This window comes from Bufo bufo, chromosome 3, assembly GCF_905171765.1.
Source record: "Bufo bufo chromosome 3, aBufBuf1.1, whole genome shotgun sequence".
Taxonomy (NCBI): Eukaryota; Metazoa; Chordata; class Amphibia; order Anura; family Bufonidae; genus Bufo; species Bufo bufo.
The window spans coordinates 656,134,502-656,154,356 of NC_053391.1; the positions used below are offsets into that span (position 1 = coordinate 656,134,502).

At 50.0% G+C, this 19,855-nt stretch overlaps 1 protein-coding gene across 1 annotated transcript in view; it reads right to left on the bottom strand.

The window, feature by feature from the left end:
• The window catches only part of CFAP300 (cilia and flagella associated protein 300), a 73,563-nt gene that overhangs the window by 21,880 nt on the left and 31,828 nt on the right, over window positions 1–19,855 (bottom strand). Inside the window, exons 4-5 of the mRNA XM_040426296.1 lie at window positions 18,071–18,237; window positions 16,584–16,756 (exon numbers count right to left, since the gene is read on the bottom strand). Coding sequence (XP_040282230.1) covers window positions 16,584–16,756; window positions 18,071–18,237 — 340 coding nt within the window. The remainder of the gene's footprint in view (window positions 1–16,583; window positions 16,757–18,070; window positions 18,238–19,855) is intronic.

A 19,855-nucleotide genomic window follows, 5' to 3' on the forward strand; every position in this document is an offset into this window, starting at 1 on the left:
GACCAGGTCACTTTTTACACTTCTGACCTTCACTACTTTCACCGTTTATTGCTCGGTCATGCAACTTACCACCCATATGAATTTTACCTCCTTTTCTTCTCACTAATAGAGCTTTCATTTGGTGGTATTTCATTGCTGCTGACATTTTTACTTTTTTTGTTATTAATCGAAATTTAACGATTTTTTTTGCAAAAAAATGACATTTTTCACTTTCAGTTTAAAATTTTGCAAAAAAAAACGACATCCATATATAAATTTTTCTCTAAATTTATTGTTCTACATGTCTTTGATAAAAAAAAAAATGTTTGGGTAAAAAAAAATGGTTTGGGTAAAAGTTATAGCGTTTACAAACTATGGTACAAAAATGTGAATTTCCGCTTTTTGAAGCAGCTCTGACTTTCTGAGCACCTGTCATGTTTCCTGAGGTTCTACAATGCCCAGACAGTACAAACACCCCACAAATGACCCCATTTCGGAAAGTAGACACCCTAAGGCAGCAGTCCCCAACCGCCGGGCCGCGGCCCAGGACCGGGCCGTGGAGGATTGTTAGCCGGGCCGCGGCCCAGGACCGGGCCGTGGAGGATTGTTAGCCGGGCCGCGGCGATCAGGGCAGTTTTTAACTGTACTAATGAAGCGCTTCCATTATGGAAGCGCTTCATTAGTACAGAAGGACCAGGGAGCGGTGAAGGATCTGTACTCCCCACTTCCTGGTCCTTGGCTATCGGCTGTGCAGGGCTGCGCACAGCGTGAGGTCTCTCTGTGACCTCACGCTGTGCGCCGCTATACACAGCCGACAGCAGAATGAAGAGGATCGCGATAGTGACCAGGAGCAGGAGAGGTAAGTGTTTTTTTATTTATTTATTTTTTATTTGCACTGGGGGCTGATGGCTGACATGAGGGACATGGGGCTGACATGAGGGGCTAATGGGGGGCTTATGGCTGACATGAGGGGCTAATGGGGGCTTATGGCTGACATGAGGGGCTAATGGCTGACATGAGGGGCTTATGGGGGGCTAATGGCTGACATGAGGGGCTTATGGGGGGCTAATGGCTGACATGAGGGGCTAATGGGGGGCTTATGGCTGACATGAGGGGCTAATGGGGGGCTTATGGCTGACATGAGGGGCTATTGGGGGGCTTATGGCTGACATGAGGGGCTAATGGGGGGCTTATGGCTGACATGAGGGGCTAATGGGGGGCTTATGGCTGACATGAGGGGCTAATGGGGGGTTTATGGCTGACATGAGGGGCTAATGGGGGGCTTATGGCTGACATGAGGGGCTAATGGGGGGATTATGGCTGACATGAGGGGCTAATGGGGGGCTTATGGCTGACATTGGGGGGCTTATGGCTGACATTGGGGGGGTTTATGGCTGACATTGGGGGGGTTTATGGCGGACATTGGGGGGGGGGGGGGGGTTTATGGCTGACATTGGGGGCTGATAGATGGCTAAAGGTTTGGGGGTTGATCTGAGCCATTGGGGGTCTGATCTGAGGTCTGATTAACATTGGGGGTCTGATTGCTGGTCTGACCTGAGGTGTAATGAAAAATATTTTTTTCTTATTGTTCTCCTCTAAAACTAGGTGCATCTTATAGGGCGAAAAATACGGTACAGTGCAGCAGAGACCATAGTCAGTTTATATAGTCATTATATAGTGTTATATATTTTAATATGCACCTTGTGTTTTGTTATGCGCGTGAATCAGTCAGCCCCATCCACCCCCTAAGCCCCGCCCCAGAATCAGCTCAGAGGGTGTGCCTTTTCTGTTCCAGCTCCCCCCCTATCACAGTGCAGGGTGTGTATCTTTTCTGCTGCAGCTCTCTTCCTATCACAGTTCAGGGGGTGTGTCCTTTCTCCTGCAGCTCTCTTCCTATCACAGTTCAGGGGGTGTGTCCTTTCTCCTGCAGCTCTCTTCCTATCACAGTTCAGGGGGTGTGTCCTTTCTCCTGCAGCTCTCTTCCTATCACAGTTCAGGGGGTGTGTTCTTTCTCCTGCAGCTCTCTTCCTATCACAGTTCAGGGGGTGTGTCCTTTCTCCTGCAGCTCTCTCCTATCACAGTTCAGGGGGTGTGTCCTTTCTCCTGCAGCTCTCTTCCTATGACAGCTCAGGGGGTGTGTCCTTTCTCCTGCAGCTCTCTTCCTATGACAGCTCAGGGGGTGTCTCCGTCTTTCTCTGTAACTGTCACAGCTTCTAACAGATGACCCAGCTGGTAGCTGTTAAAGGATTAAACTGAGCATGTGCGACCACCTCAGTGAGGTGGACAGAGAAATAATGAAAATAACAACTCAGTGGCTAGACTTCATTTTTAATTAGATGTAATTATAAAAGTATTTAGATCCAGTGCTGGTTTGAAAAATTTAGAATAATTTTTTGTAGGACAACCCGTTTAACCAGAGCTGCCGCTACTTCATTCTGAGGTTCAGTGGGGATCCAGGCAGTTGGACCCTCGCTGATGAGTGATAACATATCTAAGTGATATGCCATTCAGGGCCGGGATGATGGGTAGGCGAGGGTAGTATGGGGATTCACTCTGGTAGACAGGACAAGCGGACGCAGTATAGAGGCAAAGACCAGTTTGTAACTAAAAAAAAAACTTCAGTGTTTTATTCACACTTATGGCAACAAAACAGTACGACAGTCCATTTGCAGTTTTGGTGTTCGTTCACACCTAGACCGTTCATACAGCAACACAGTCACCTGTTATACTAGGAGTTAGTTCACACCCGATTGGCATTGCTCAGTACAAAGCAGACCTCCGAAACTGAGGCCTCCAGCCTAGCACGCAGCTCAGATCCCAATCCAGCGATTGCCAAAGCTCCGCTGTCAGAGAGAGAGGTAATCACACCCAGCTGACACTGCCGGCTGTTTTTATTTATAGGCCAGTCAAGACATGGCCTGGAACGTAGGGAGTAGTCACCCACCCAGCACTTTGACTACTCCCAGTAAGAGCCGTCCCGGATCAGCTACACTAAATAGCAAGGTGTCAAACAGCAACTGCTGCCGACACATGAAAACTGGCTCTTACTCCACCGAGGCCAGGAACCTCGGTGACACATACCTTCCGTCAATGACGGACCCTTGCGCCTTCCTAGTAGGCACTCACCTAGCGCGCCACCTCACTACCCAAAAAGGGAGGGTGCAATCACAACCGCATATGCAGGAGATTAACTTCATAGGCCTCAGGCCACTTGGCCTAAAGCCTATGAGGTAGGAGGTTACGATGACATCACTGCGACTTCCTGTGCCAGGTCTCGCGTGATCATGTCATTGTGTGAGACCCGGAGCGGTGATGTCATCGGAACTCCCTGCGCCGGGATGCAGCAACACAAGCCACAGATCATACTGTGGCCTGCATCGCAGATGGCGATAGGGGAACATGAGTGAGGTAAGTATTTGTTTTAATTTAATACTAATCGCCAGCACTAAGGGGGGCGAGGGAGGGGAAGCATTATGTATACCTGGCATTACAGAAGGGGACATTATCTACTGGGGGCAGCAAGGAGGGGGTATACCTGGCACTACAGAATGGGGCATTATCTACTGCGGACATCATGGAATGGGTCAGGGAGAGCATTATGTATAACCTGGCACTACAGAGGAGGCATTATCTACTGGGGGCACCAAGGAAGGGGGAAGGGAGAGCATTATATATACCTGGCACTACTCGGGTCACCAAGGAAGGGGGGGAGCATTGTGCATACCTGGCACTACTGGGGGTACAAAGGAAGGGGGGAGAATTATATCTAACTGGCACTACTGGGGGCAACAAGAGAGGGGGGATCATTCTATATACACCCGACACTACAGAGGGGGGGCATTATCTACTGGCACTACGAGGGGAGCAGTATATGTACTGGTTCAATGAGAGGGATGGAGGAGCATTATACATTGGAACGATATATATTATATATTGGCACTACAGCGAACATTATAATACAGGAGGTACAACAAGGGAATTATAACTGCAGGGGGGCATTATAACTACAGGGGGCACTACAGGAGGGGGTTCATTAATACTGGGGGCACTATGGTTATATTAATACTACTGGGGTACTAGGGATATTTTTGTTACTGGGCACAATGTGTAGGCATTGCTACTAATGGGGGGCACTCATGGAGAGTATTATCAGTATTGGGGGTGCTATCTGTATGGCACTGTTATTTCTGGCAGTATAGTGTTTGTGGGCATGGGGGGGGCACAGTATTGGGAGTAGCAGCGGGATGACAGTGGCCTGTATAAATTTGGGGGTTGATCTGGGCTCTGTATGACTTTGTGGGCCGATTTTCAGAATCTGTAACACAGTCCTTCTTATATGTAGCAGAGGGGGCTGCACAACGGACCACGATGATCTGGGCGAAATGCAGAAGAAAGGGAAGTGAAGAACTGAAATCCGTGGAGACGTCCACTGGAAATCACTGGAAATGGGTTTTGATCTCTTTATTAGGGTACGGCCACGCGGTCAGGTTTACTGATGCAGTTTTGAGAGCGAAAAGCAGAAGTGAATTCTAGAAAGGGAAGAGGTTGTATCGGCCTTTTATACTTTCTCTCCTTTTATTATCCACTCTTGATTTCAAGAGTGGCCGTCCCCTTAGAAAGTAGGGTCACTTTAAATTGATTGGAGGGCGCTATTTGCCTGCACTGCCTAGGACACCAAAATACCTCGTCCCGGCCCTGACGCCAATACTTACTTTAGCGGGAAAAATTAAGAAATAAACTTTGAATGGCCGGTGGACAGGGTTACGGAAATGAGGAGACATCCCAAAGTAGAGGAGCAGCACGAGAGAAGTCTTTGATGCAGTAGGAGCTCGTTACCACTGTTGTCCTGACCAGAGAGGAGGACACGGCTATTACAGAACATAGACAAGGGCCACGTTACTGAGGGCCCAATGCCAATCACCAATCCATCCTGCATGGAAAGTATGTAGAGAAATGACTCCCCCCCCCCCCCCTTTTCTGGTACTAGTTCAGTACTAGACATGTTCATCTCTATGATACCATCCCGAGAGGTGATATACCACATCCCAGCGGAGCCCCCAATCCACTCAGATGACCCCGTCATAAGGCACAGTGCCATCTAATATGGAGCGTTGTAGAGCAAGCGGTTCCCACAGACGGAAGGTTTATCCAGAGGACACAGTCAGTGATATTCTGCAACCCATTGTGTGCGTGTACGCTAGTGCAGGGCGTGTAACCGAGCAATAAGTGAGCTGAATGTGAAGGGCAGGTGCATCTGCCCTAGTTTGTTGTTTTTCTTTCGCCATGAGAACCAAATCAGTATCTTTCTCACACCCATTTACAACACATGTACCTGCGATCTGTCAGGACAAGACGTTCACAAGGCTGGAGGAGAGAAGATCTAAAGGCTGGGACCTATGGAAAAGCTGCCGTGAAAGCTTCCTCACCTGCCGAATCAACCCTTAAAGGGGGCGTTCTCATCTCACTCACTTATGGCGTATCAGCAGGATATTTCTGACAGATGCAGGTCTCTCTATTATTCCTGCTAGAAGTTTATGAATGCATTACTAGCAGTTTGCAATGAAGGTCCAGCTAGGTGTTACCAACCGGGGAGGGGGGGGGGGGGTGACACTGCACAATCTGACACTACAATCAGTACTGCCATTTTTCTATTGTGCAGGGAGCAATAGGGGAACACCGAAGCTGGTAATGTAAGAGTCTGTTCACACCTGCGCTAAGTCATGGTATAAATCTGGCCCTACACATGAGTTAGGGAACCATCAATGGAGAGAGTCCATGGCACATGGTCAGATACACCAAATGATAAATCCGGCATACTGCTTCCATTATGAACAGAGTCCATATGCACAGAATTCCAATCTTCATCAGACCTCAGATCAGACAGTAAAAAAACAAAAAAACAACTTACCTCTCCGGCCAGCGCGCTCTTGCTGCACTCACCGCTCCCTAGTCGTCTTCCCGGCCTCGCGCAGCGTCAAGTCATAGTGCACGCCAAAGGTGCACTACATCCTGACGTTATACACCAGGAGTCAGCAACCTCTTGCACTCCAGCTGTTGTGAAACTACAACTCCCAGCATGCTCTATTCACTTCTATGGGAGCCCTGAGAACAGCCAAGCATGCTGGGAGTCGTAGTTTCACCACACCTGGAGTGCCGAAGGTTGCTGATCCCTGCTATACACAGTCAGGACACAGCATAGCGAAGACCAGGGAGCAGCGAGTACAGCCAGCGCTAGCAGCACGTCCCTCAACGCTCCCTGCGCCTCCTCCATAATGAAAGCACTCACTAGGATTCACTTTATAAGAAGCACTACATTTTATCATTTGATGGATCTGAACATGCGTAATGGACTCTGTCCGTTGATGGTGCCCTATGTTTTGACAGCAAGAATACCTTATGTGTATGGTCAGATTTATATCATGGCATGTAATACTTCATTTAGACAAACGGTTTATACTATCTATCTAGTGGTGTAACTGCAAATGACTTGGCCCCACAGCAACTTCTTTGCAACCCCCAGTCCTGTGGCTAGTCAAGACACCAGGCCGGCAGCCACTCCGTCCGTTTCCTACAGGGTCACTGTATATGATGTAATAATACGGTTAAAGGGGTTATTCAGTATAAATAACTGCCCCTCCCTCCATGTGCCATGCCCCTCACAGGGAATATACCTACCTGGGTCCCCGCTAGGGAGGCTTGTCGTCGTCGCCCATCCACCTCTCCCCATCCCCATCCACCTCTCCCCATCCCCATCCACCTCTCCCCATCCCCATCTCCCCATCCCCCTCTCCCCATCACCATCCCCCCCATTCCCATCCCCATCCACCTCTCCCCATCCCCATCCACCATTACCATCCCCCCCATTCCCATCCACCTCTCCCCATCCCCATCACCATTCCCATCCCCCCCATTCCCATCCACCTCCCCCCATTCCCATCCACCTCTCTCCATTCCCATCCACCTCTCCCCATTCCCATCCACCTCTCCCCATTCCCATCCACCTCTCCCCATTCCCATCCACCTCTCCCCATCCCCATCCACCTCTCCCCATCACCATTCCCATCCACCTCTCCCCATCACCATTCCCATCCACCTCTCCCCATTCCCATCCACCTCTCCCCATTCCCATCCACCTCTCCCCATCCCCCTCTCCCCATCCCCATCCCCCTCTCAATATCCCCCTCTCCCCATCCCCATCCACCTCTCCCCATTCCCATCCACCTCACCCATTCCCATCCACCTCACCCATTCCCATCCACCTCACCCATTCCCATCCACCTCTCTCCATCCACCTCTCCCCATCCCATCCACCTCTCCCCATCCCCATCCACCTCTCCCCATCCCCATCCACCTCTCCCCATCCCCATCCACCTCTCCCCATCCCCATCCCCATCCACCTCTCCCCATCCCCATCCACCTCTCCCCATCCCCATCCCCCTCTCCCCACCCCCCTCTCCCCATCCCCATCCCCCTCTCAATATCCCCCTCTCCCCATCCCCATCCACCTCACCCATCCCCATCCACCTCACCCATTCCCATCCACCTCACCCATTCCCATCCACCTCACCCATTCCCATCCACCTCTCCCCATCCCCATCCACCTCTCCCCATCCCCATCCACCTCTCCCCATCCCCCTCTCCCCATCCCCATCCCCCCATCCCCCTCTCCCCATCCCCCTCTCCCCATCCCCCTCTCCCCATCCCCATCTCCCCCTCCCCATCCCCATCTCCCCATTCCCCTCTCCCCATCCCCATCCACCTTTTCCCATCCCCATCCACCTCTCCCCATCCCCATCCACCTCTCCCCATCCCCATCCCCCTCTCCCCATCCCCCTCTCCCCATCCCCATCCCCCTCTCCCCATCCCCATCCCCCTCTCCCCATCCCCATCCCCCTCTCCCCATCCCCCTCTCCCCATCCCCATCCCCCTCTCCCCATCCCCCTCTCCCCATCCCCATCCACCTTTTCCCATCCACCTTTTCCCATCCCCATCCACCTTTTCCCATCCCCATCCACCTTTTCCCATCCCCATCCACCTTTTCCCATCCCCATCCACCTTTTCCCATCCCCATCCACCTTTTCCCATCCCCATCCACCTTTTCCCATCCCCATCCACCTCTCCCCATCCACCTCTCCCCATCCCCATCCACCTCTCCCCATCCACCTCTCCCCATCCCCATCCACCTCTCCCCATCCACCTCTCCCCATCCCCATCCCCATCCACCTCTCCCCATTCCCATCCACCTCTCTCCATCCACCTCTCCCCATCCCCATCCACCTCTCCCCATCCACCTCTCCCCATCCCCATCCACCTCTCCCCATCCACCTCTCCCCATCCCCATCCCCATCCACCTCTCCCCATTCCCATCCACCTCTCTCCATCCACCTCTCCCCATCCCCATCCACCTCTCCCCATCCCCATCCACCTCTCCCCATCCCCCTCTCCCCATCCCCATCCCCCTCTCCCCATCCCCATCCCCCTCTCCCCATCCCCATCCACCTCTCCCCATCCACCTCTCCCCATCCCCATCTCCCCATCCCCATCTCCCCATCCACCTCTCCCCATCCCCCTCTCCCCATCCACCTCTCCCCATCCCCCTCTCCCCATCCACCTCTCCCCATCCCCCTCTCCCCATCCCCCTCTCCCCATCCCCCTCTCCCCATCCCCATCCACCTCTCCCCATCCCCATCCACCTCTTCCCATCCCCATCCACCTTTTCCCATCCCCATCCCCCTCTCCCCATCCCCCTCTCCCCATCCCCCTCTCCCCATCCCCATCCCCATCCCCCTCTCCCCATCCCCATCCCCCTCTCCCCATCCCCATCCACCTCTCCCCATCCCCATCCACCTCTCCCCATCCCCATCCACCTTTTCCCATCCCCATCCACCTTTTCCCATCCCCATCCACCTTTTCCCAACCCCATCCACCTCTCCCCATTCCCCATCCACCTCTCCCCATTCCCCATCCACCTCTCCCCATTCCCCATCCACCTCTCCCCATTCCCCATCCACCTCTCCCCATCCACCTCTCCCCATCCCCATCCACATATTGGCATTGCCAAAGCAAGTGGGAAATAATTGGGTTGGAATGGGGATAGGGAGACATCTAGGGTCCGGGTACAGAAGTCCACGGCATTTCACGCATATCCAACATGTATTTACAGAAGGATCCATGTCTGAAATCTGAGGCTGACACCCGGGGTTACAAAAACCCAATTCACATGCCTTGAAGGAGGAATGTGAGAGAATCCGATGGGGATTCTGCATCCTTCTCAAATCCAGAACTTGTGAAACAGTCCAATTACCCATTGTGCAAGTGAACACGTCCTGAATCACTCATAAAAACCAAAAGGGAGAAAACGCAAGAATGTTTTTTTTTTAGTTTTTTTTTATTAAACCAATGTGAACCCACCAGTAATAAACCCTGCCCTCCACATCTAGAGCGCTGGGATGGTGAGGACGCTAGCTCTCGCCGAGGTTCCTCTGAAGTCTATCTGCCCACCGCACATGTACAGACGGGACGGCCGTCCCTGAGCACAGGCTTATGGAGCACAGATGCTGCACAAGGCTGGGAGAATTCCGAGCTGAATGGAAGCTATTATGTGCGAGTGTGTGTGTGAATGTGGAGGAGGCAGCTCGGGTATAATAGGCGCACACAGGACTCGCACGGCTTGTTTCCTCTTCCTCTTTTAATAGTGTTTGGAGAGGGGGCGCTGAAAGTGAACAGACACCATGTTGATTTTCTTTTTCGGCTCCCATTTTCCAGCATTAAAGTAACATGCCCCGTCCTGGTTCACTTGGAGGGCAGGTTTGCTGCAGACGAGGGGCTCTCGTCTAGTGGGCGGTGGGATTTGTTTTCTTTACTTAACAATTTCTAACATTAACCCGCTTCCCAAAACTATAGTAGGTAAAACAAACATCGCGGCGCAACGCTGGAACCGATCGCGTAGGGAAAGACGCTGGAAATGTGGTGTGGTCACGTGACGGGCACAAAGACCCCATTCTGTCTACTTGCTGCTCATTTAGAGCTTTAATTAGCTAAATTGTCCTCATTTAAGGCCCCGCTTCTCCCGCTCGACCCCATCTGTTTCCCGTTGGACTGATTTATTAAAGGGCAGTTGTGAAATCGCTTGTGTGAACGGCAAACTCTTCCTTTTATAAAAGGCCTGGGACGTGTCAATGCAAAGCATTTGTGGATGAAAGTGCGCAACGTTCACGGCGGTACTTATTAAAATTAATTAAATTATTTTTTTTCTACAGTTTATATACTAGCAAAAGGCTTAGTTCACACAGCGGATTCAGCCTTTGTCAAAACCCACGGCATATTCGGAAACTCGCTCCGGTTTCTGTCGCTGTGGTTTCCTATGGTGCCCGTGTGAACGGGTCCTTTCTTGGCGCGGTCACAGAAGGTAAACCGCAGACAGATAAACAACAGCGTGGCCTCCCACTGAAAACAATAGGAGGAGTTTACCGCGAGGAGCCCCGCGGTTTTTGCCACGGAATCTGAAACAAATTCCATGGACAAAAGCCTACGTGTGAGCTAGCCCTAAAAAAGGTTTCACACACAGCATCTCGCTGCAAAACCACACAAACATCATCTGAAAAAGGCTTGAAATTGATTAAAAACCTAAAAAAAAAAAAAAAAAGTGTCTGAAAGGATTTTTCATAAAACAGTCTCCGTTTTGCAGACTGACTAGCACAGTGAGGATATGAGGTCTACCTGCATTGGGGCGCATGCACATCCGTGTGCTTGCCGCATCCGTATGTTCGTTCCACAGAGGATAGAACATGTCCTAATTTTGGCTGCGGACCCACTGAAAAAAGAAAAATTGATGCAACGCGGATTTTATCCGTATTAGGCCTCATGCACACGACAGTTGTGTGCATCCGTGGCCGTTGTGCCGTTTTCCGTTTTTTTTCGCGGACCTATTGACTTTCAATGGGTCCGTGGAAAAATCAGAAAATGCACCGTTTTGCAGCCGCATCCGTGTTTCCTGTCCGTCAAAAAAATAGGACCTGTCCTATTTTTTGGACGGACAACGGTTCACGGACCCATTCAAGTCAATGGGTCCGTGAAAGAACACGGATGCACACAAGATTGGCATCCGTGTCCGTGATCGTAGGTTACTTTCATACAGACGGATTCGAAGATCCGTCTGCATAAAAGCTTTTTCAGAGATGAGTTTTCACTTCGTGAAAACTCAAATCCGACAGTATATTCTAACACAGAGGCGTTCCCATAGTGATGGGGACGCTTCTAGTTAGAATATACTACGAACTGTGTACATGACTGCCCCCTGCTGCCTGGCAGCACCCGATCTCTTACAGGGGGCTGTGATCTGCACAATTAACCCCTCAGGTGCTGCACCTGAGGGGTTAATTGTGCATATCATAGCCCCCTGTAAGAGATGAGGGGCTGCCAGGCAGCAGGGGGCAGACCCCCCTGCCCCCCCAGTTTGAATATCATTGGTGGCCAGTGTGTGCCCCCCCCCCTATTGTAATATCATTGGTGGCCAGTGTGCGGCCTCCCCCGCCCCCCCCCTATTGTAATATCATTGGTGGCCAGTGTGCGGCCCCCCCCGCCCCCCCTCTATTGTATTAATATCATTGGTGGGCAGTGTGCGGCCTCCCCCCCCCGGTCATTGGTGGCAGCAGAGATTCCGATCGGAGTCCCAGTTTAATCGCTCTGGGGCTCCGATCGGTAACCATGGCAACCAGGACGCTACTGCAGGCCTGGTTGCCATGGTTACTTAGCAATATTACAATATTAGACGCATCATACTTACCTGCTGGCTGCTGCGCTGTCTGTGTCCGGCCGGGAGCTCCTCCTACTGGTAAGGGACAGGTCTGTGCGGCGCATTGCTTAATGATCTGTCACTTACCAGTAGGAGGAGCTCCCGGCCGGACACAGACAGCGCAGCAGCCAGCAGGTAAGTATGATGCTTCTAATATTGTAATATTGCTAAGTAACCATGGCAACCAGGCCTGCAATAGCGTCCTGGTTGCCATGGTTACCGATCGGAGCCCCAGAGCGATTAAACTGGGACTCCGATCGGAATCTCCGCTGCCACCAATGATCGGGCAGGGGGGGGGGGGGAAGAGGGGAGGCCGCACACTGGCCACCAATGAAATTACAATAGAGGGGGGCCGACGGAGGCCACACACTGGCCACCAATGATATTACAATAGAGGGGGGGCCGCACACTGGCCACCAATGATATTCAAACTGGGGAGGGAGGGGGGTCTGCCCCCTGCTGCCTGGCAGCCCCTGATCTCTTACAGGGGGCTATGATACGCACAATTAACCCCTTCAGGTGCGGCACCTGAAGGGTTAATTGTGCTGATCACAGCCCCCTGTAAAAGATCGGGTGCTGCCAGGCAGCAGGGGGCAGTCATGTACACAGTTCAAAGTATATTCTAACTAGAAGCGTCCCCATCACTATGGAAACGCCTCTGTGTTAGAATATACTGCCGGATATGAGTTTCACGATGTAACTCAAATCCGATGGTATATTCTAACATAGAGGCGTTCCCATGGTGATGGGGACGCTTCAAGTTAAAATATACCATCGGATTGGAGAAAACTCCGATCCTATGGTATATTAACTCCTGACTTTACATTGAAAGTCAATGGGGGACGGATCCGTTTGAAATTGCACCATATTGTGTCAACGTCAAACGGATCCGTCCCCATTGACTTGCATTGTAATTCAGGACGGATCCGTTTGGCTCCGCACGGCCAGGCGGACACCAAAACGACTTTTTTTTCATGTCCGTGGATCCTCCAAAAATCAAGGAAGACCCACGGACGAAAAAACGGTCACGGATCATGGAAAAACGGAACCCGTTTTTGCGGACCGCAAAAAAAAAAACGGTCGTGTGCATGAGGCCTTAGGCCTCATGTTTTTTCACTGTCAGTGATTTTGCTTCAGTTGTGTTTCCTTGTGTCTCCCTTTTTTTTTTGTCTGACAGGGGGAAAAAAAGGAAGGTTAATGAAAAGTGTAATTTTATTGCACCAAGGTCTTGTAGAAAAAAGCAGACGAGGACACGGATGACATACCAGTTGTGCATCCGTTTTTTTTGACGGACCCACTGACTTGGAGTTTTCCACTGACAAGAATAGGACAGGTTATATTTTTATGACGGACTGGAATCACGGATCACGGACGCGGAGTAAAAACGGAGGACTATCAGTTTTTTTTCACAGCTCCATAGAAATGAATGGGACCTCCACTAAACTGTGAAAAATGACGGAACGGACGCGGATGGACACAACGGTCGTGCGCTTGAGGCCTTATGCGGATCTGCATTTTGTGGACCGCAAAGTACACACGGCCGTCTGAATGCACCCTTAGGGTTCCCATGTAGTGTCGGTGTGTCACGTGGCCAGTGACCGATGGTGTGATGTGGTTGCTAAAGCAGTTCTTTTTATGGGTACGGCCACACAGGGCACATTTTCCACTGTGGCTTTGCTGCAATTCCACAGAACAATCAGCACCGAATTCACAGCAAAATCCCTAAGTGACAGTGCTAGGGATGAGCGAACTTCTGACTTCAAGTTCGGCGTACAAGGTTCGGGTTATCTAAGTATTCCGTTATAGATTCCGTTACCACAAACCATAAGTCATAGTCCGTGGTAGCGGAATCCATAATAGAATTCTTAGATAACCAAAACCTGAACCCGAAACTTGTATGCCGAACTTGAAAACAGAAGTTCGCTCAACACTAGTTAGGGCTTATGCACACGAACATATATTTTTTTCTGTTTCGTTTTTTTTACAGGTCTGTATGCAGAACCACTCACTTCAATGCATCCGCAAAAATAAATAAATAAATAAAAGAAATGAGTCCGTCTGCATTCCGTTTTCGTATGTCCATTCTGCAAAAAAAAATAGAACATGTCCTATTCTTGTCCATTTTGCGGACAAGGACAGGCATTGTTACAATGGATCAGCCAAAAAACGGATGTAACACAGATGTCATCCATTTATTTTTTTTGCAGACTGCAAAATACATACGGTCGTGTGCATGAACCCTTATATGCAGATTTGGTGCAGATTTTGGTGCGGATTTGCCATGGGTTTCACCTTTTGCATTGCAAAGGGTGAAACCTGCGGTGGAAACGTGCATGTCAACTATTGCTGTGGATTTTTTCGCAGTGTGTGGATGCGATTTCTTAAAATCTCATTCACGTTGCTGGTCCTGCAAAACCAAAGGGGCAAAGCTGCTATGCATCTGTTATGTGTGAACTTACCCCAACACATTTCCCCATTGCAACAATTTGTGGTAAAACGTGTGCAGTTTTCAAGCACGATAACTGGCCATGGGCCGCGCTATGTGAATGGTTACATTTGTAGAGTAGAGATGGGCAAATCGATCCTGCGCAGGCGTCGCTAGAATTCTGGGTAGGGGGCACCTGCACAGTTGCTGCTCCGAAGCTGAAGCAGAGCCTCTGCCTTTGCTGTACCAATTTGAGCACTGGCGCAGGCAGCAAATGGTCAGGGCACTGCTAAATGTCTGGCCTCGTAAATCTTGCAGCAGATGGGCACTTGTTCACCTGCGGGGACAGCCCCTCACAAGTGAAGAGGTCCTGCCCCTCACAAGTGAAGAGGTCCTGCCCCTCACAAGTGAAGAGGTCCTGCCCCTCACAAGTGAAGAGGTCCTGCCCCTCACAAGTGAAGAGGTCCTGCCCCTCACAAGTGAAGAGGTCCTGCCCCTCACAAGTGAAGAGGTCCTGCCCCTCACAAGTGAAGAGGTCCTGCCCCTCACAAGTGAAGAGGTCCTGCCCCTCACAAGTGAAGAGGTCCTGCCCCTCACAAGTGAAGAGGTCCTGCCCCTCACAAGTGAAGAGGTCCTGCCCCTCACAAGTGAAGAGGTCCTGCCCCTCACAAGTGAATCGCTCATCTCTACTGTAGAGTTTAAGCCCTTAAAGGGTTTGTCTGAAATTTTCATATATTGACGGTGTATCCTCAGGATAGACCATCAATCTCAGATCTGTGAAGGTCCAACAACTCCTGAAACCCCAAACGATCATCTGTTAGAGACGGTCCAGTGAGTGGCGTCACGTTCATCGATCACGTGGCCTACAAGCAGCTCAGTCAAATTCAAATGAATGGGGCGGAGCTGCGAAACCAAGCATAGCCACTATACAATGGACCGTGCTGTGCATCGAGGAGGCGCCAATGAGCGCTGTAGCCTCCTCCAACAGCTGATTGGCGGGTGTGCTCTGGTGCCGGACCCCCTCCAATTCATGACCTATCCGGAGGATACATCATCATTATTAAACATCTGGAAAACCCTTTAAAGCAGGCATGCACAACCTGCGGCCCTCCAGCTGTTGCAAAACCCAACCTGCGGCCCTACAGCTATTAGGGCATGATGGGAATTGTAGTTTTGCAACAGCTGGAGGGCCGCAGGTTGAGCATCCCTGCCTTAAAGGATGCAGTCTAGTTTGGTCTTTGGTACTATGCCCTGAATGAATGAAATGGCAGGTTGCATACGACTACTGCCGCTCCAGTCACTCGGAATGGGACTACTGGAGATAGGGGAGCACTGGGCTTCAGCAGACCCACCGAGAATGAACTGAGTTACTTGGTTGAACACTTTTATAAGCTAGGAAGTCAAACTCCATTAAGAACAAACTACAAGAAAATTTAGGCTAGCACATCCATAAAACTAGCTTTATGGATGTGCACCTGTGACTTGGGATGTGCTAGTCTAAGGTCCCTTGCAGACGAGCGGGTGTCAATCTGCGAGTCCGCAGCGCAGCTCCCGGCCTGACCTCCCAGCACTGCCGGGGTCACATAGCATCATAAATCAGTACAATGCTATGTAACCCTTACAGTTCTGGAATATATTGGATAACACTGGCAGCATTAGGTCAGTGTTATCCAATATATTCCAGAACTGTAAGGGTTACATAGCATCATAAATCAATACAATGCTATGTGACCCCGTCAGTGCTGGGAGGTCAGGCCGGGAGCAGCGCTGCGGACTCGCAGATTGACACACCCTCGTCTGCAAGGGGCATGCATTTTCTTGCAGTGTGTTTGGAGGGTAGCTCCATCCTTTAGATTAGGCGCTCCCTGTCCATCTGCCCGGGCTTCGGAGCAGAGTATAAATGTAGCTGGTTCCTACGCCGCCCTAACCATTGTAGGCTTAGGTTAGGCCCAGGAGAGGCAGTTCTGTTAGTGTTAGGTACCCATCTGCAAAAGCCACCTTGACATCGGTGGCCCGACACAAGTTTGATCAAAAATGTGCGCAAAGAGCTTCAGTTTTTCACGTATAGTTGGTATAGTACCAGTGTAATCCAGAATAATCCCTAGTTCTATTGTTTGCATGTGTAATGGTGTGCTGCCATAGGTTTTTTGTTTGCTGTCTCCATGAAGAACACGAGAGCCCAGTGCCTCTGTTTATGGGGCTAACCTGCAATACCATGGAAGCCCATGGACAAGGGTCACACTCTTCTTAAAGGAAGCCGCCATTCTTTTTAGTCTGATACAACCTATTTAAGATGTATACCTCATTCTACTGCTGCACACAAAACATCAAGACATTACACCGCGCAATAAACTGGAAAATACCTGAAAAGAAATCCGGTCCTACCTCAGCAATTCTTTGTACATGGATTTTGCAGTCTCTAGATATGGATCTATCGTATCTTCAAACTGGCAGACGGCTCCCCCAAGACAGAGGTGTTTGAAGAGGAGGAAAAGAAACTCTTGTCTGTCGGATGGACTAAATATCTCGTACTTTTCAAAGTCTTCCAGAAGAAGGACCTTAAACAAAAAGATTCAGATTTTCTTAAATATGCTAGAAGCTGTGAGAAGTCTACGAGGTCACAATGGGGTATCTTAGGGCACGGTCACATGTAGAGGCGGTTTTACCAAGATTTGCCGCAGTTTTGGGATGCGGTCTTTGGATGTACAAATTTTTTTTTTTCTTACAGGTGAAACATTTGTAAAAACCAAAACCGTGACCCGAAAAGGAGTCCGGAAAAAACCTCATGTGGTTCTTGATGCGCCTGAACTGTAACTCCGGAATACAGCCTAAGGCCCCATTTGCACGGCCGCCGTGCCCGTGTTGTGGACAACTCTTTTGTGGAACTGAGGCACAGACCTGGAAGCCCTTCTGTGGGTTTCTACGTCCGTGCTTCTGCTCCGCAAAAACATTGGACATGTCCTATCTTTTTATGTATCTGGCGGATCATGTACTCATTGAAAGCAATGCGTCCACACAGCGACGCAAAGTTCACACGGCCAGTGACAGTGTTTTATAGACCCGCCACTTGCGGCCCGCAACATGGGCATGGCAGCGCCATGGACGCGTGAATGGGGCCTAAGGGTATGTTTAAGATGGAAGATTTCGTCAAACGCGATCAAATCCACAGCAGAGACCGCTACCATGGGTTTTTACGTTGACCTGCTCTAGGTTTAGCTCCTCTGAGCCCGTGGGTCCAAGTGGTAAGCACTCCAAGAATAGACCTGAACATTCTTGGTGTGGTCCTGAAAACCAAGCAAAAAACTGCAGTGTGTGGCCTCCTACTGAAAACAATGGGAGATGGTTTTAGCGCAGATTTGGCCCGGTTTTCTGCACTGAAACCTGTGCCCAAAATGCTCCGTCTAAACATACGCCAAGGTGCCAATGAGCTTCACTAGTGCTGTAAGCATTTAATTCTAGTGATCAGTAGAGGTAAGACCCCCCCCCCCCCCCCCCCCAATCAATCAATCAATCAGCCTCTTCTCGCCCCAGGTTACCCTCTCCCGTCACATAGAGAAGAGCTCCCTCGTTGTAGGCTTAACTTACCATAGGGCCCCAATACCTGTAGGGCCCTGTACACACCAGTCTACGTTGACTGTCCTATTGTCATGCAAGAAAATCCTGGGAAATCTATGGGTGATGCATGCTATTGTAGGACTATGCAGCATCATACATCAGAGGCTCTGTGCGAGGTATACGTCCTGACGGAAGGATCTACATCATATGAACAGGGCCCAAGGGCCCTTTTACAGAGACCGGTGAAAGACCCAAAGAGCGCTCCTCATAGGAACCCCTGTGATTTCAAAAGGTTTTCAGCCCGGTGCAGCACCTACCTTACGAAGTTCATCTGAAACCATAAATTCGTCCACGTATTCATCGAGGCATTTGGCGATGTATCCGCTTTCCTTGACAATGTTCTCCTTGTGCAAACAGTCAAACAGCGACATGGACACGCGGGAGCACGGGATTTCTCTGGCTTCAATTTTCTTAATGTTGGTCCCTGCAAGAATACGTATCATCACCGCAATTACCCAAAGAATTAGCATCTGCCAACCCGAAGCACACGCGTGTTTTTACGGTTATTTCACATACTACACGCTAATGTCCCATGATTGCTTCTGTTCCTCAAAGGGGTTCATATCGAGAACCTGGACAACCTGTTTAAACCCAGAGGTGGTCAATCTACCACATCATGGGTGACATCATATGATGCCCTTGGCCAGTACAGGAGGGGGCATAATGCATATTGGGCACATACTGGGCCCACTTCACACTGAGCTTTTGGCACGATTCAGCCTCAAAAATCAGCTCCAAAAACACCTCTAAACAGCATTAATTTCAATAAAGTAGCATTTTTTTTTCCACGTGAAAAAAATCGAAGGAACATGCCCTATCGTGAGCGTCATACGCGCTGAATCTCCCAATGAAATGAATGGGAAGAATAGAAAAAAGAAAAAAGAATCGTTCCACACGTGTCAGTGCTTTTTGGAGAGAATATGCGCCAAAACCCACAAGCTGAAAATGCTGTTTTGTACTGAAGTAAACACCCATTAGTGAAATAAAAAGGGCGTTGAGAAACCACATCAAACCTCACAAAAAGGGCACAAAAAAACGAAACGTGGATTCCACGCTGAATTTTGTAGTTGGATTTTCAAAATCCATATTGTGAATGTACCTTTATACAGTGTCAGGACAGATCATAAGGATAGCCGGGCACAGACCCCCCATATCAGGGCCGACAGTCAAACCCTTCACTCCCGATCTGTATGAATACCTTAAAACAACACAACCCTCTATTGTCCCTCGCATCCATAATAGGGATCTGTTGCAGAACGTTTTTCAGTTGCGCATACCCGATACCATTATTTTGGGTCTCCATTGACTTTTATGGGGAATTCTTGGTTGCAGATCATTTCTGATCATTTTTGGCGCATTTTTCCTATTACAGGATCCGTCTCACGTGTGTCCGCACGTTTTGGTATTGCGCTCATTTTAGATTCAGATATTACACAGAGACTGGGAAGAAAAAAAGGAGCAGTGGGAATTAGTCCCATAAGGGCTCATGCACATGACCGTATGTATTTTGAAGTCCGCAAAACACGGATGATGGCCGCGTGCATTCTGTATTTAACAGCTGGCCCCTAGTAGAACAGTCCTATCCTTGTCTGTAATGGGGACGATAATAGGACATGTTCTAATTTTTTGTGGAATGGACATACGGAAACGGAACGCACACGGAGTAACTTCTGAAATGAATGGTTCCGCAAAAAAAATAAAAAAGGGAACGGACACGAAAAAAAATACGCTTGAGTGCATGAACCCTAAGGCAGCAGAGGGAAGGGACACGCTCCATTACTTACTGGTGCAAAGAAGCCATCAGACAACAGGGAGAGTGCTCTACTCAGTCACTTACCTGGAAACGGCTGCGCACCTATACAGCCGTCTGCCTGTTGGGACCCTGGGCCGCGCAGGCTACAGGTGGTCCCTGGGCAGTCAGGCGGGTGTCACTGATGGGAATGGCTTTGCCGTTATATATGCAATAAACTCAGAAAGACTTAGATTCTGTAGCGGAAAGGTCTATGTCTTACCATTCTTTGAAAATGTGAGTGTGACTTAGG